A 15,114-nucleotide genomic window follows, 5' to 3' on the forward strand; every position below is an offset into this window, starting at 1 on the left:
AGACACGTTAAACATTTTCCTGGTACTTGCATTAAGACAGATGATTTAAAATGAGATGTCCTGCTTGTTCTCTTCATATCTGAAACATATATACATGGGCCCATCTGATGATTCAGCACAGTAGGTGAAGGCAGTGTCTGGTAGAATGTTTAAACTTTTGGAATCCACTAGCCTGGGTTTATGTTCCAACTTCAATATTCATTCATGTCAACCTCAGTTTTATTATATCTACCTTGATGTCTCCAGTTGGATTCCAGGAAAAGAGACTCAGTAAAAAAGATTTGTGTGCAGGAAGAGTTATTGCAGAGTGTTCCAGGAATAATTTCTGTAAGGGAGAAAGGGAAGTGGGATTGGGAAGAAGCTGAATCGTGATGAATTTACAACAAGGACTAAGCCAATTATATGTCTACTCTTCCTAAGTACCCTGGAGCTCTGGAGCTAGGATGGCCTTTCAGTGATGACCAGGCTTGTGATAAGGGTCATACATTTTCATTCCCAATGACCAGTTCTGGATATACGTTAGCTTCTGGGAGGGGGCACAAACTTAAGCAAGGCAATTCCTTAAACCATAAGGAAATTTCCAGATAGGAACTTAACTATGAACATTTAGCTGCTGATGTATCTGGCAGATGAGGAAATTTCTACCCTGAAAGGGACATCTGGGCTGTGTACCACAGCATTACTATAAATAATAACAGTTATTCCACTCACAAGAATGCCAAGAGCACCAAATAAAATCCATGAAAGAATTTTATCAGATATAAAAAATACAGGAACCGCATAAATGCTACAGGCATATCTTACAAATTTTCTGAGTCAATTGGAATATTTTAAAGGTAGTAACCACTGAACTTTAACTTTTTATCTTTTCTGGTCTCAAAGTCTCACATAATTTTCAATAAACATTTGTAAATTACCTATCTATTGCTCTTTGTAGTGGGATGGAATGTTTTCAATATTGGAGCACTGGGACAACAGCTTTTTTGATGAGATAGTATGGTAAAAGAAGTTTAAGTAATTATATGGACATCAAATAAATGTGTATGTGCAATTTTTTCCATTTCCACCATCCATTTCATACCATGAGAGAGAACAATAGTGTTCTGCACATTTCAAATGAGACCAACTCTCAGCCACCTCATCTCTGAAAAATTTGTTAGAGTTCACAAAGGAGAAGTTAACTCTTCTCACCCACCCAATTTCCTGTAAGCACAGGAGCAGTCTTCCCATCTCCCCATAACTTCCACTTTTGCTCAGAGATATCCAAAACTGTGTCATGCCTGACGTCCATCTTGGCTCTCCCTTTTGTTCTAGCTCATCTACTCTAATACCTATCCTTTAACTGCTCCTTACTCACCAATCCAAGAAAAGTGCAAGCTTATCATTATTCATTAATACTCTCATATGCACATTTCACTCATGGCCCATCTGAGATTTCAATGTCCTTATATAATCATTCAGTCACAGTCAGTCAATTCCATGGTTTCAATTTCACTCCACTCTGCTCATCTGACTACTTTCCAACTTAGGTAAACTTAATTATCTCTTCACTTTGGTCCTCCACTTAAGGTGCTTAGTGCAATTAGAAGAAAGCCCTCCACACTCAACTCTCTGCTCCTGTTCTTCCCTCATATTTTATCCTAAAACCCAGTGCCATCGATATTTTATCCCACCAAGTATAAAGAATCAGATAAAATTGCCTCCATGTTACCATTTTAAAGCTTTATACACACACCCTTCCATAATGGATAATGTGTAAGATCAGCTCTTTCACGTTTGAAGATTTTCAAAGATTTTGCTTCTCTCTAACTATATATCTGTTCTCCCCAAGCATCAGTTTCTCATACTCAACTGGGATATTCTCATTTGTTTCCAGATATGGTCTAGTATCATCCTTCTTAACAGTGTTCTTGACTGAAAACTCCATCCAGCCGCAAAGCTATTTCTATGCTCCCCTTTATAGTTAATATCCTTAAAACAACTATTCTAGTCATTGTACCTGCTCTCTCATGTCTCATTTACACCTCAATACAGTCCAATAGTGATAATTTACCAGCACTTCATTGAAACTAATCTTGTCGAGGACACAGAAGACTTTCACACAACCACATTCAAAGTTGCCTTCTTCCCTATTTTCACTTGATATGTCAGGAGAATTTGCCACAATTGATGTTTCCATCTACCTTGAAACAGCCTTCTCTAGGTTTTTCTATCATGGCACTCTTCTCCTTTTTTTCCTCCCTCACTAATCACTTCTTCCCAGTCAGCTTTTCTGGCTCTTCCTCCTCCTAATTCTGACCTCTAAATCTTGGAACCAAAGGATTAACCAAAGGCATTTGATTCTCTAGTTCTACTTATGTCTCTGGTGATTTAAGAAGTCTGCAATGATTTCCAAATTCATATTTTCAGCCTTGACCTCCCACCTGAGTTCCAGGTTTGTATATCGAATTGAAAACCTGACATCTAGGGATTTTGGAATCATGAAAGGATTGAGAAATCAGCATTCTTCACTTAGTTATCATGCTCAGACACCTAAAAAATAATCAGTGATTTTGTACAATTAGGCATCTTAGCATCAAATTTATATTTTATTGGCTTAAAGTTTCCTTTTCTGTATTGTTGCAAATTGTCTCTATTGCCATACTTCCTTAGTTTATGCTTGGAACAAAAATACAAACTCTTTATATTTGTATTTATTCAGAATTCATTCCAAAAGTATTCATTGAATGATTAGGATGAAACATGAGCTGGAAATATAGCAGGAAAGAAAACAAAGTTCTTGATCTCATGTTAAAGTGGAGAAGACTGTATTGTCTATATCAAATGCATGTTTGTATGTGTGTATTTGAGAGTGTCACTCTCAGATTTGTCACATGTAAATATACATGCTTGTGTATGTGTTTGATATGGAGATGTGTGGTGTTTGAAAAAAGTAAAGAAGAGAATGAAATAAGGAGTGGTGGAGTGTTGTTTTGCTATTCCAGTTGTGTCAGAGAAGAACTCTCTGTGAAAATAACATTGGAGCCAGACCTGAACAGAGAATTGGAATAATACCATATTTACATATATGGAAGAACTTTCCAGGCATGTTGTTGTTGTTGTTAGATGCCGTTAAGCCAGTTCTGACTCATTGCAACTCCATGAACAACAGAACAAAACTGACTGATCCTGTGCTATCCTCATAGTCATTGCTATGTTTGAGTCTGTTGTTACAGCTACTGTGTCAATCCATTGCATTAAGGGTCACCCTTTCCTTCACTGACCTTCTATTTTACCAAGCTTGATGACTTTCTCTAAGGACAGGTCTCTCCTGATAAAATGTCCATAGTACGTAGATGCTGTCTCCCCATCTGCATTTCTAAGAAGAATTCTGGCTGTACATCTTCCAAGACAGATTTGTTCGTTCCTCTGACTGTCCTTGGTATGTTCAATATTCTTCACCAGTACCATAATTCAAAAGCATGAATTCTTCTTGGGTCTTCCTTATTCATTTTCCCGCTTTCACAATCGAATGAGGTGATTGAAAATAACAATGGTTTTGGTCAGCCACACCTTAGTCCTCCAAGTGACATCTTTGTTTTTTAACACATGAAAAAGGTTGTTTGGAACGGTTTGCCCCATGCAGTACATCCTTTGATTTCTTGACTGATGTGTCCATGGGTATTAATTGTGAATCGAAGTAAAATGAAATCCTTGGCAACTTCAATTTTTTCCCAGTTTATCATGATGTTGGTTATTGGTCCAGTTGTGACAATTTTAGTTTTCTTTATGTTGAGGTGTAATTCATATTGAAGGCTGTAGTGAGCTGAAAAGGACTGGTATTGGCCATTTTGATTCAAACAATCTTATGGTCTACGATGCTGTGAATGACAAATCAAAGAAGAATGGTGTCATTTTCATCATCAAAAAGAATATTTTGAGATCTGTCCTGAATTATATTGCTGTCAGTGATAGGTAATATCCATACATCTACCAGGAAGACCAGTTAATATGACTGTTATACAAATTTATGCACCAACTACTAATGCTGAAGTTAGAAAATTGAGATTTTCAGCAGTTTTTGCAGCCTGGAATTGATTGAACATGAAATCAAGAACCGTTGATAATTACTTGTGATTGGAACGAAAAAGTTGGAAACCCAAAAGAAGTATCGATAGTTGGAAAATACAACCTTGAGTATATCTCACCTGACTTTGGAGACAATCTTAAGTATATATTTGACACATTGAACAGTAATGATCAAAGACCAGATGAATTGTGGGATGACATAAAGTAAATCATTCATAAAGAAATTAAAAGGCCATTAAAAAGAAAGAAAAGATCAGAATGAATGTCAGAAGAGACTCTGAAACTTGATCTTGAGTGTAGAGAAGCTAAAGTGAACTGCTGAAATGATGAAGTAAAAGAGCTGAACAGAAGATTTCAAAGGGTTGCTCGAGAAGACAAGGTAGAGTATTGTAATGAAATGTGCAAAGACGAAGAGTTAGAAAACCAAATGGGAAGAAATTGCTTGACATTTCTGAAGCTGAACAAACTGAAGCAAAAATCCAAGCCTCAAGATGCAATATTGAAGGATTTTATGGGGAAAATGTTGAACCACACCAGAAGCGACAAAAGAAGATGGATGGGTTACCTAGAGTCACTGTATCAAAAAGAGTTGGTTGATGTTCAGCCATTTCAGGAGGCAGCATATGATCAAGAACCTACGGTATTAAAAGAAGAAGCCTAGGCTTCACTTAAGGCATTGGGGAAAAACAAGGCTCCAGGAATTGAGGGAATACCAATTAAGTTGTTTTGACAAACCAATGCAGGCCTGAAGAATCTCACTTACCTTTACCAGGAAATTTGGAATATAGCTACCTGGTCAACTGACTGGAAGGAATCCAAATATGTGCCCATTCCAAAGAAAGGTGATCCAACAGAATGTGGAAATTATGCAACAATGTCATAAATATCACACCCAGGTAAAATTTTGCTGAAGATGATTCAAAAGTGGCTGTAGCAGTACCTCAACAAGAAATTGCCAGAAATTCCAGGCAGATTCAGAAGAGGGCACAGAACCAGGAATGTCATTGCTGCTGACAGATGGATCCTGACTGAAAGCAGAGAATACCAGAAAGAGGTTTACCTGTTTTATTGACCATGCAAAGGCATTCGACTGTGTGGATCACAACAAATTATGGATGACATTGCCAAGAATGGGAAAACCAGAAAACTTAATTGTGCCCATGAGAAACCTGTACATAAACCAAGTGGCAGTCTTTCAAACAGAACAAGGGGATACTGAATGGTTTAAATTCAGAAAAGGCGTGCGTCATAGTGTCATAGTAGTATCCTTTCACCATACCTATTCAATCTGTATGCTGAGCAAATAATCTGAGAAACTGGACTATATGAAGAAGAATGTGGTGTCAGGATTGGAGGAAGACTCATTAACAACCTGCTTTATGCAGATGACACAACCTTGCTTGCTGAAAGTGAAGAGGACTAGAAACACTTGATGATGAAGGTCAAAGATCACAGCTTTCAGTATGGATTACACCTAAACTTAAAGAAAGCCAAAATCCTCAAAACTGGACCAATAAGCAACATCATGATAAACAGAAAAGTTTGAAGTTGTCAAAGATTTCACTTAACTTGGTTCCACAATCAACAACAATGGAAGCAGCAGTCAAGAATTCAAAAGAAGCATTGCATTGGGCAAATCTGCTGCCAAAGGCCTCTTTGTTGTTAGGTGCCATAGAGTTGGTTCAGACTCATAGCCCCCCACGCACAACAGAATGAACATTGCCTGGTCCTGTGCCATCCTCACAATTGTTGCTATGCTTGAGCCCATTGTTGTAGCCACTTTGTCAGTCAATCTGGTTGAGAGTCTTCCTCTTTTTCTATGACCCACTACTTTGCCAAGCATGATGTCCTTCTCCAGGGACTGATTCTCCCTGATAACATGTCCAAAGCATGTGACACATAGTTTCAGCATTCCTGCTTCTAAGGAGCATCCTGGTTGTACTTCTTCCAAGACAGATTTGGTCATTATTTTGGCAGGCCATGGTGCATTCAATATTCCTTGGTAACACCACAATTCAAAGGTATCAATTCTTCTTCTGACTTCCTTAGTCATTGTTTAACTTTGCATGCATATGAGGCGGTTGAAAACCCCATGGCTTGGATCAGGCCGACCTTAGTCCTGATGGCACCTTCTTAGCTTTTGGACACTTTAAAGCATTTTTGCAGCTGATTTGCCCAGTGTAAGACTTCTTTTGATTACTTGAGTATTGCTTTCATTGTTGTTAATTGTGGTTCCAAGTAAAATGAAATTAGTTCCTGATTATATGCTACCTCTTGAAATAATTGAATGTCAACCAATTCCGTGGATCATCTTTCTTTGGAATAGGCATAAATATGGAATTCTTTCAGTCATTTGGCCAGGTAGCTGTCTTCCAAATTTCATGGCCTAAATGAGTGACCACTTCCAGTGCTGCAGCCACTTGGCAAAACATCTCCGTTGGTATTCTGTCAGTTTCTGGAGCCTTGTTTTCCCCAATGCCTTTAGTGCAGCTTGGACCTCTTTCTTCAGTACCTTCAATTCCTGATCATGTGCTACCTCTTGAAATGGGTGAATGTCAACCAGTTCTTTGTGGTATAGTGGCTCTGTGTATTCCTTCCATCTTCTTTTGTTGCTTCCTGTGTTGTAACTTCAATATTGTAACTTGAGTCTTGAAGTTTTTCTTCTGTTCTTTGAGTTTGAGAAATGACTACAGTGATTCTTCCCTTTTGGTTTTCTAACTTCAGGTCTTTGTACTCACCATTGTTGTACCCTACTTTGTCTTCTCGAGCCACCCTTGAAATTCTCTGTTCAGCTCTTTTACTTCATCATTTCTTCCTTTTGCTTTAGCTACTTGAAATTCAAGAGCAAGTTTCAGTGTTTCCAGTGTCTCTTCTGTCACCTATTTTGGTCTTTTCTTGCTGTCTTTTTAACGACCTCTTGCTTTCTTCATATATGACATATTTGATGTCGTTCCATAACTTATCTGGTCTTGGATCGTTAATGTTCAATTCATCAAATCTATTCTTGATATGACCTCTAAATACAGGTGGGATATACTCAACTTCATACTTTGGCTCTCGTGGACTTGTGCTAATTTTCTTCAGTTTCAACTTGAACTTGCATATGAGCAACTGAAGGTGTGTTCTGCAGACAGGGCCTGGCCTTGTTTTCACTGATGATACTGAACTTTCCCGTTTTCTCTTTCTACAGATGTAATTGATTTGATTTCTATATATTCCATCTGTCCAGGTCCATGAGTATAGTTGCCATTTATGATCTTCAAAAAAAACACTTACAATGAAGAACTCATTGGTCTTGCAAAATTCCATCATATGATCTCCACCATTATTTCTATTATTAAGGCCATATATTCCAACTACAAATCCATCTCCTTTGTTTCCAAATTTCTCATTCCAATCAGCAGTAATTATCAATGCATGCTGATTGCATGGTTGATCTATTTCAGACTGTAGAAGTTGGTTAAATCTTTGGTTTCTTCACATTTAGCCTTAGAGGTTGTTGGGAAAATTTGATTAATGTCCTATTAACTGGTCTTTCTCCTAGGCTTATGGATATTATCCTATCACTGACAGTATTGTACTTCAGCATAGATATTGAAATGTTCTTTTTGAGGATGAATACAACGCCATTCCTCTTCAAGTTGTCATTCCCAAGATAGTAGACCATATGTTTGCCAGATTCAAAATGACCTCTCCTCCCCCTGGTCATAAGTAGAGGAGACTAGAAAGAAGGAATAATAGCAATAAATAGTAGTTGCTATTTTCAGTTGTCCCTAGTCTCCTCTCCTTATGACCGGGGGGGATAGGCTCACCAGATTCTCTATTATTCGTAACGTTACCTGTGATGGTGAACATTGTGTCTTAACCTGGTTGGGCCGTGATTCTCAGTGGTTTGGCAGTTATGATGTTGTTTGCTAGCTATGTAATAATGTAAGTATCTCCATGATGAGATCTGCTATGAGCAGCAATCAGTTGAAAGCCAGTTTCCTTGGGGGTGTGGCTTGCATCTAATACATATGGACTTTTTGGCAAACCTCGCTGCCTTTTGCTTACTCTGGATATTGGATATTGCCGCCTGTTCTTGAGACTTGATTTAACAGCTTGTTTGCTGATCTTGGGTTTGTCAGCCCTAGAGCTATGTGAGTCAAGAGAATCGTCTTACTTGACCCAAGGACATGGGACTTTCCAGCCCTACAGCCCCGTGAGTCATTTCCCTGATATAAATCTCTCTTTCCCTCTCTATATATGTGGTTCACTGCTTTTCCTTGTCTAGAGAACTCAGCCTAAGACACTGCCTCATCCTCTGATGCATGTAAGCTCCTTGAGGGTAGAGGTAACATCTTTTTTAGCCAGGATTCTCTCTATTAGTTGCTTAATAAATATTTGTTGCTAGTTTATTGGATTTTAGATGGCAAAGTTCTCCATAAAGGGTCTCATTTTAACCTAATTTTCCATGTTTCATCCTTAGGTCACCCAGCTTACAACCCGGTGTCCATTGTGAATTCTCAGAATGGTTCCTTGAAATCACATTGCAATCTAAGTTGAGATGGTTTCCAGCTGAGTGCCAGAGACATATAGCATTGTCTGTTGCCTCTTCGAATGACACTAAAGCTATAATTGTACATTGGTTCTTTGTTTATTTTGAAACTTATCCTGAAGCTCCAGAGACTGGAGTGAGTTTCTTCATGTGGTAGTGCTAGGTCATGGTAAGAAACACAGGATGTAAGGACTCTATGTTGATAGGAACTTATAGTATTTTCCCTGCAGGCTATCTTTCTTTCCTGTCCTCCACCACCACTACCAAAAAAAAAAAAAAAAAAGAGGGCTAAGCTTAACCAAAATAATACAGGATTTTCTGAATTTCTGGAGATGAAGCAAGACATCTCTTAATTTTTTTCCACAGAATCTAGATTAAATTGCATTGATTAAATGGTACTGAGAGAGAAATTAATTAAAGGGAATGCCTTCTCAAAGCAACACGAATAATTTTAATGATCATTAGATATTAAAACCTATTTTAGTTTCACTCTCTGAATCTTTAGATGGGAGATTCATTTGGGCAATGGAGTACTTGATAAGTCTCAATCTACTCTATGTGGGCTGATACAGTGTCACTGAAAAAAGGAAGATGAAGAACCTCAACAAGATGGATTGACAAAGTGGCTACAACAATGGACTCAAGTATAACAATGATTGCAGGGATGGTGGAACTCTGGACAGCTTTTTGTTCTGTTGTACATAGGGTTGCTATGAGTTGAAACGGACTCAATGGCACCTAACAACAATAGCATGTGGGCAAGAATGTGGAGATGGAAGAAACTCTATTTATATTCTGTGTGTCCTAGGGGTTAAGCTAAAATTTGCACTCACTTTATTTCCTTATAAAATAGACATTGGTATTCCCATGTGGAAACGACAAAAGCTGAGACATAGTGAGATTTAGAGAAACACCCAAGTCACACAATCAGTGAGCCAGAGGGCCAGGATTCCAAGCTAAGACTGTCCTTGTTCTCTCTACTGCCACATGTCTCCTCCACTGAGACACTTTGTTATGCTCCAGATAGCACATTCTCTTATATGTACATGGAGTCCTTATAGAAATAGCACTAACCTTGTACTTTGTAGATTTAGTTTTTTTTTTTTTTTAAGAGAATCAGACCACCAGCCACCAGGGGTTATTAGAGAAAAATATTTAAATTTGATTGGAAATGTTGAAGTAAAAATTCATTCTCCACTGAGCCTGGGTGTCCCAAGGGTGATGGAGAGAACTAAGAAAGAGAAACGTGGTTTCCTTAGTTTCAGAGGGGAGAAGTGAGTAGATTACAATGAAATTACATCAGATATGCTGTCCCCAGAGACCAAAAAACAAGAAACATATCCTAATTAAAGTAAGTCAGAATGTTCACTCCAGAGTCTGCTCTGAAGCCTCTGCAGTTGGAAATAATTGCCAACAATATTACAGCTGAACTTCAGTGATATACAGGGAGTCCGTGGGTTAAGAACGAGATCCATTGCATTCCTAAGTGTGTCTTTAAGCTGTATTTGTAGGTAAGTCAGAACAGGTACATTGGGTTCTTATGTAGCCTTACTTTAGTGCAAGAAAAGTCTCAAAGCCTTGTAGATGGTTTAAAAGCTGCATGTGCAGTAAGTGAAGGGGATTGTGATGAAGAATTTTGTTCCTAGTAAGGGTCAGCTGTTGGAATCCACCAGCTGCTCCTTAGGAACCCTATGGAGCAGTTCTACTCTGCCCTATAGGTTGCTATGAGTTGAAATCTACTTGATGGTAATAAGTTTTGGTTTTGGTTAGGAGTTGTACATTAATTGGAACTTACTGTTTGGGGATTTACTGTACTCTATATTTTGAAATGTGTTTCGCATTGTTATAAAAATTCTCATACTTTTCTTTAAGGAAAAGTAAAATCAGGAAAGAGGGGAATTTTACTGAATGTAGAGTAAGTCTATTACAATGGGGAAAGTGTAAAGGTTCTCTTTTTTCCTGTCTAATATGATAAAAAAAAAAAAAATAGATGACCTTTAAAGTCCGTTCCATCTATGCCTCCTGTTTAACCTGGGGGAGTTAGAGTGAGTGTCTCATCTAAGATAAGGAATTTTGTATTTTTTTTTTTTTTTGCTTTGTATTTTACAGTGAATTTATACTTAAACTGGAACAAGCAAAAGAAGCAAATAGAACTCAAGCAGTTACAAAAGGTGAGGAACTGTAAGAGAATACATTTCTGTTCTTTAGAGTCATTAATTTGTGGTATTTCTCTTACAGCAGCACTAGATAACTAAGACAGCCTATCATGCTCCTATATCCTAATGGAAACTTGTTGGAGACCATATAGATGCTTCTGTATATGACAGTGTTTGTGAAAACACAACCAATTCTTGCCCACCCTTCTCCCCAGCCTTGCTCAGTAGATCCTTTATTCCCAATATTAGCAAAAGTATTTTGTTACTTTGTCCCAAATTTCAGTTTTAGACAATATCAAATATTTCCCTGCTGTGAGTCATAAATGATTTAGCACTTCTGTACTTCCCTTGGTGCAAGGTGAAGAGCTCAGCCGCTAGCCAAAAGATCAGCATTTCAAATCCACCAGCCACTCCTTGGAAACCCTGTGGGGCAGTTCTATGCTGTCCTGCAGAGTTGCTGTGAGTCACAATTAACTCCACAGCGCTCACGTTTGGTTTTTGGGTATTCCCTGTGGCATTTGTCAGCTGCCTTTTTTGTGTTAGGTATAAAAAAAAAATTTTTTTAATATCATTATTTTTGATGTGTTCAGCTTTATAACAGCAACATTCTCTTCTGCAGCCACGCTTTTCACAGATTTATGTGGATTCAATGTTTAGTTTATTAAGCAGTATTTTTCTATTTAGTTCTTGGTTTGCTAGATTTTATCATCAGTTATTTTAAGAAGAGCTCCTGAGTGTAATATTTTCTGACTTCCTACATCATCTTTTTTGTCTGTTTATTGTTCTGTGCTGAAATGACAACTTGTTGGGACATAACATTCTTGGGTCCTCCTGTCTAATCCAGACCTTTGCTGACATTCCACCCTTTTCTTTTGGTGTGGAATAAATTCTGGAGGAGTCAGAGGCTAGTCTGATTTTTTCCCCCATATGGATGACTTGCTTTTTTTTTTTCCTGAGATAAGTGAATAATTCTTTTTTTATTCATTGAAGTTCAAAAACCTAGTATAGATATGAAACAAAAAAAACAAACCCGCTGTCGTCGAGTTGGTTCCGACTATATAATGTGATGTAAATTGTTCTGTATTAATTATTATAATATTTGGGGACTAACCTTTTGAAAATACAGGCTTTGCACGTATACGAGATTTTTTTTTTATGCCTTGTTTTAACATTTATTACACCTTTCCAGAAGTGAATTTATATCCATTTAAACTACCTCCAATTCATTATGTTGGGTGGCAAATGTCAAGCCCTGTCGATGGTGTTTCCTGGTTCTGTTGTGATCCAGTCAACATGGATTTTGGATGGGAGTTTACACTGCCTTGACTAGTTGTATTACTTTCATCTGATATATGCCTTCTTTCTCACAGTCTAATTCTCTTAATATTAGAGGGAATTATTGAAAATTCTCAGGGTATACTGACACTTTTTTTTTCTAGATAATGACTCTGAGAAGTTAGGCTAGGATTGGAATCATGCATGGGACTCTCCTCTGTGTTTTTCGCTGTCATCAATTTTATCAGTTTTTACTACCCACTGTTCCCAGAGATTCAAGTTTTTTCCTTAACATTGTTAATTTCTTTCACTGACTTTTAATATTTTGTATTCATTTCATCAGTACCAGGAGGACTATTCAGTAGCCTGAATTAATTCTATCATATTTCTTCAGAAGTTTTGTCTATAACATATATTTACATATTAATTAATTTTTCACAAATAATAGAGTTATGTCTTAAGGATATTTCCCTGTTATTATTCAACAAATGGTTAAGGCCAGAAGGGACTTTAGTTTTTGGTTAATGTTTACTAAGTTACTTGCTTGAAAACATTAGTTAGTAGGCAGCATACATTGTAGTCAGATGCAGTTCTTTGGAATTAATGTCAAGTTTAGCACAGTTTTTAATATGCTTTTGATTTTTCACTCTTCTGATAAGGTACACATGTATACATGCCAGTGAAAAGATGTTATAGCTTGTTATGTGTTCATCCAACAAAATACAATGTTCTGTCTTCTCTCTTACCACAGCTCAAATGATAAGATATCTGACAGAGACTCAAGGTGGGAACCAAACAGAAGTCACAGATTTTATTCTCTTAGGACTCTCGGACAACTCAGATCTACAAATTATCCTTTTTATATTGTTTCTATTAATCTATATGGCTACTATGGTAGGCAATTTGGGGATGATCATGCTGATTACGATTGATTCCTGTCTCCACACTCCCATGTACTTCTTCCTCAGCAGCCTCTCCTTTGTTGATGCTTCCTACTCCTCTTCTGTGACTCCCAAGATGCTGATGAATCTTGTGACTGAGGATAAGGCCATTACTTTCAATGGATGTGCTGCCCAGTTCTACTTCTTTGGCTCCTTCCTAGGGACTGAGTGCTTCCTGTTGGCCATGATGGCATATGACCGCTACGCAGCCATTTGGAACCCCCTGCGGTACCCCATTCTCATGTCTGGGAGAATTTGCTTCATACTAGTGGCTACCTCATTCCTTGCAGGCTTTGGGAATGGAGCCATCCATACAGGGATGACTTTTAGATTGTCCTTTTGTGGATCTAATCGAATCAACCATTTCTACTGTGATACTCCACCCTTGCTTAAAATCTCTTGCTCTGACACCTACATCAATGGCATTGTCACGATGGCTTCCTCCAGTTTTAATGTCATCACCTGTGTTGTTATTGTCCTTATTTCCTACCTGTGCATCTTCATCACCATCTTGAGAATGCCCTCAGCAGAAGGCAGGTACAAAGCCTTCTCCACCTGTGCCTCCCACCTCACTGCTGTCACCATATTCTTTGGCACGATTCTTTTCATGTACTTGCGCCCAACATCTAGCTACTCAATGCAGCAGGACAAGGTTGTCTCTGTCTTTTACACCGTGGTGATCCCTATGCTGAATCCCCTCATCTACAGTTTGAAAAATAAGGATGTGAAAGAGGCCCTAAAGAAGGTCTTACAGAAAACCATGCTGTGAAGGCATGTTGAACATCTTCCTGTTACTTGCATTAAGATAGATGATTTAAAATGAGATGTCCTGCTTGTTCTCTTCATATCTGAAACATATATACATGAGCCCATCTGATGCTTCAGCACAGTAGGTGAAGGCAGTGTCTGGTAGAATGTTTAAACTTTTGGAATCCACTAGCCTGTGTTTATGTTCCAATTTCAATATTCAATTCTTGTCAACCCCAGTTTTATTGTATCTACATTGATGTCTCCAGCTGGATTCCAGGAAAACAGGATGGAAAAAAAAAAAGATTTGAGTGCAGGAAGAGTTACTACAGAATGTTTCCCGAAACAATACCTTCAAGGGAGAAAGGAAAGAAGGATTGGGAAGGAGCTGAATAGTGATGAATTTCAAACAAAGACTAAGCCAATTATATGTCTACTCTCCCCAAGCATCCTGGGCTCTGAAGCTAGGATGGCCTTTCAGTGATGACCAAGATTGTAATAAAAGAGTCATACATTTCCATCCACAATGATTGGTTCTGAATGTGGGCTACCTACTGGGAGGGGGCATAATATTTGGGAAGACAACCCCTTAAAGCACAGGGAAAGTCCCAGAGAGTAACTCAGCTATGAATATTTAGCTGCTGATATATCTGGCAGATGAGGAAATTTCTACCCTGAAAGGCATATCTGGGTGATTTACTACAGCATCACTATAAATAATAACAGTTATTTGACTTACATGGATGCCAAGACCATCAAATAAAATGCATGAAAGAATTTTGTCAGATATAAAAAATATGGGAACCAGAGCAATGTTCTAGGCATATCTTACAAGCTTTGTGAGTTAATTGGAATATTTTAAAGGTGGTAATCCCTGTGCTTTAACTTTTTATCTTTTCATGCTTTCAAAGTTTCACATAATTTTCAATAAACTTTTGTAAATTATCTATCTATTGCTCTTTGTAGTGGGATGGAATGTCATCAGTATTGGAGCAAAGGAACAACAGCTTTCTTTGATGAGGTATATGGCAAAAGAGGTCTAAGTAATTATTTGGACATCAAGTAAATGTGTATGTGCTATTTTTTCCATTTCCACTATCCATTTCTTACTATGAGAGAGAACAATAATATTCTGCATGTTTCAAGTGAGACCATCTCTCAGCCACCTCTTCTTGAATAATTCTTTAGAGTTCACAAAGGAGAATTTAACTCTTCTCATCCACCCCATCTCCTGTAAGCTCAGGAGCAGTCCTCCCATCTCCTCATAACTTCCACCTTCACTCAAATATATCCAGAACTGTATCATGCCTGACATCCATCTTCTGTGTCCCTTTTATTCTAGCTCACCTACTGTAATATCCACTCTTTAGCTGCTTCTTACTCACCAATC

The 15,114-nt window shown here is 38.0% G+C and overlaps 1 protein-coding gene across 1 annotated transcript; it reads left to right on the top strand.

Moving 5' to 3' along the window:
* The first annotated feature begins 12,792 nt into the window (after positions 1–12,792).
* Positions 12,793–13,746, top strand: LOC126080737 (olfactory receptor 5AP2-like). Its single transcript, XM_049891915.1, has one exon. It carries the CDS (start codon positions 12,793–12,795, stop codon positions 13,744–13,746), a length of 954 nt encoding a protein of 317 aa, XP_049747872.1.
* Positions 13,747–15,114: the final 1,368 nt, after the last annotated feature.

This window comes from Elephas maximus, chromosome 7, assembly GCF_024166365.1.
Source record: "Elephas maximus indicus isolate mEleMax1 chromosome 7, mEleMax1 primary haplotype, whole genome shotgun sequence".
NCBI classification, from domain to species: Eukaryota; Metazoa; Chordata; class Mammalia; order Proboscidea; family Elephantidae; genus Elephas; species Elephas maximus.

What these genes read in the sequence shown, in the direction of transcription:
- LOC126080737 (XM_049891915.1), top strand. Translation starts at nt 12,793, where the DNA reads ATGATAAGATATCTGACAGAGACTCAAGGTGGGAACCAAACAGAAGTC.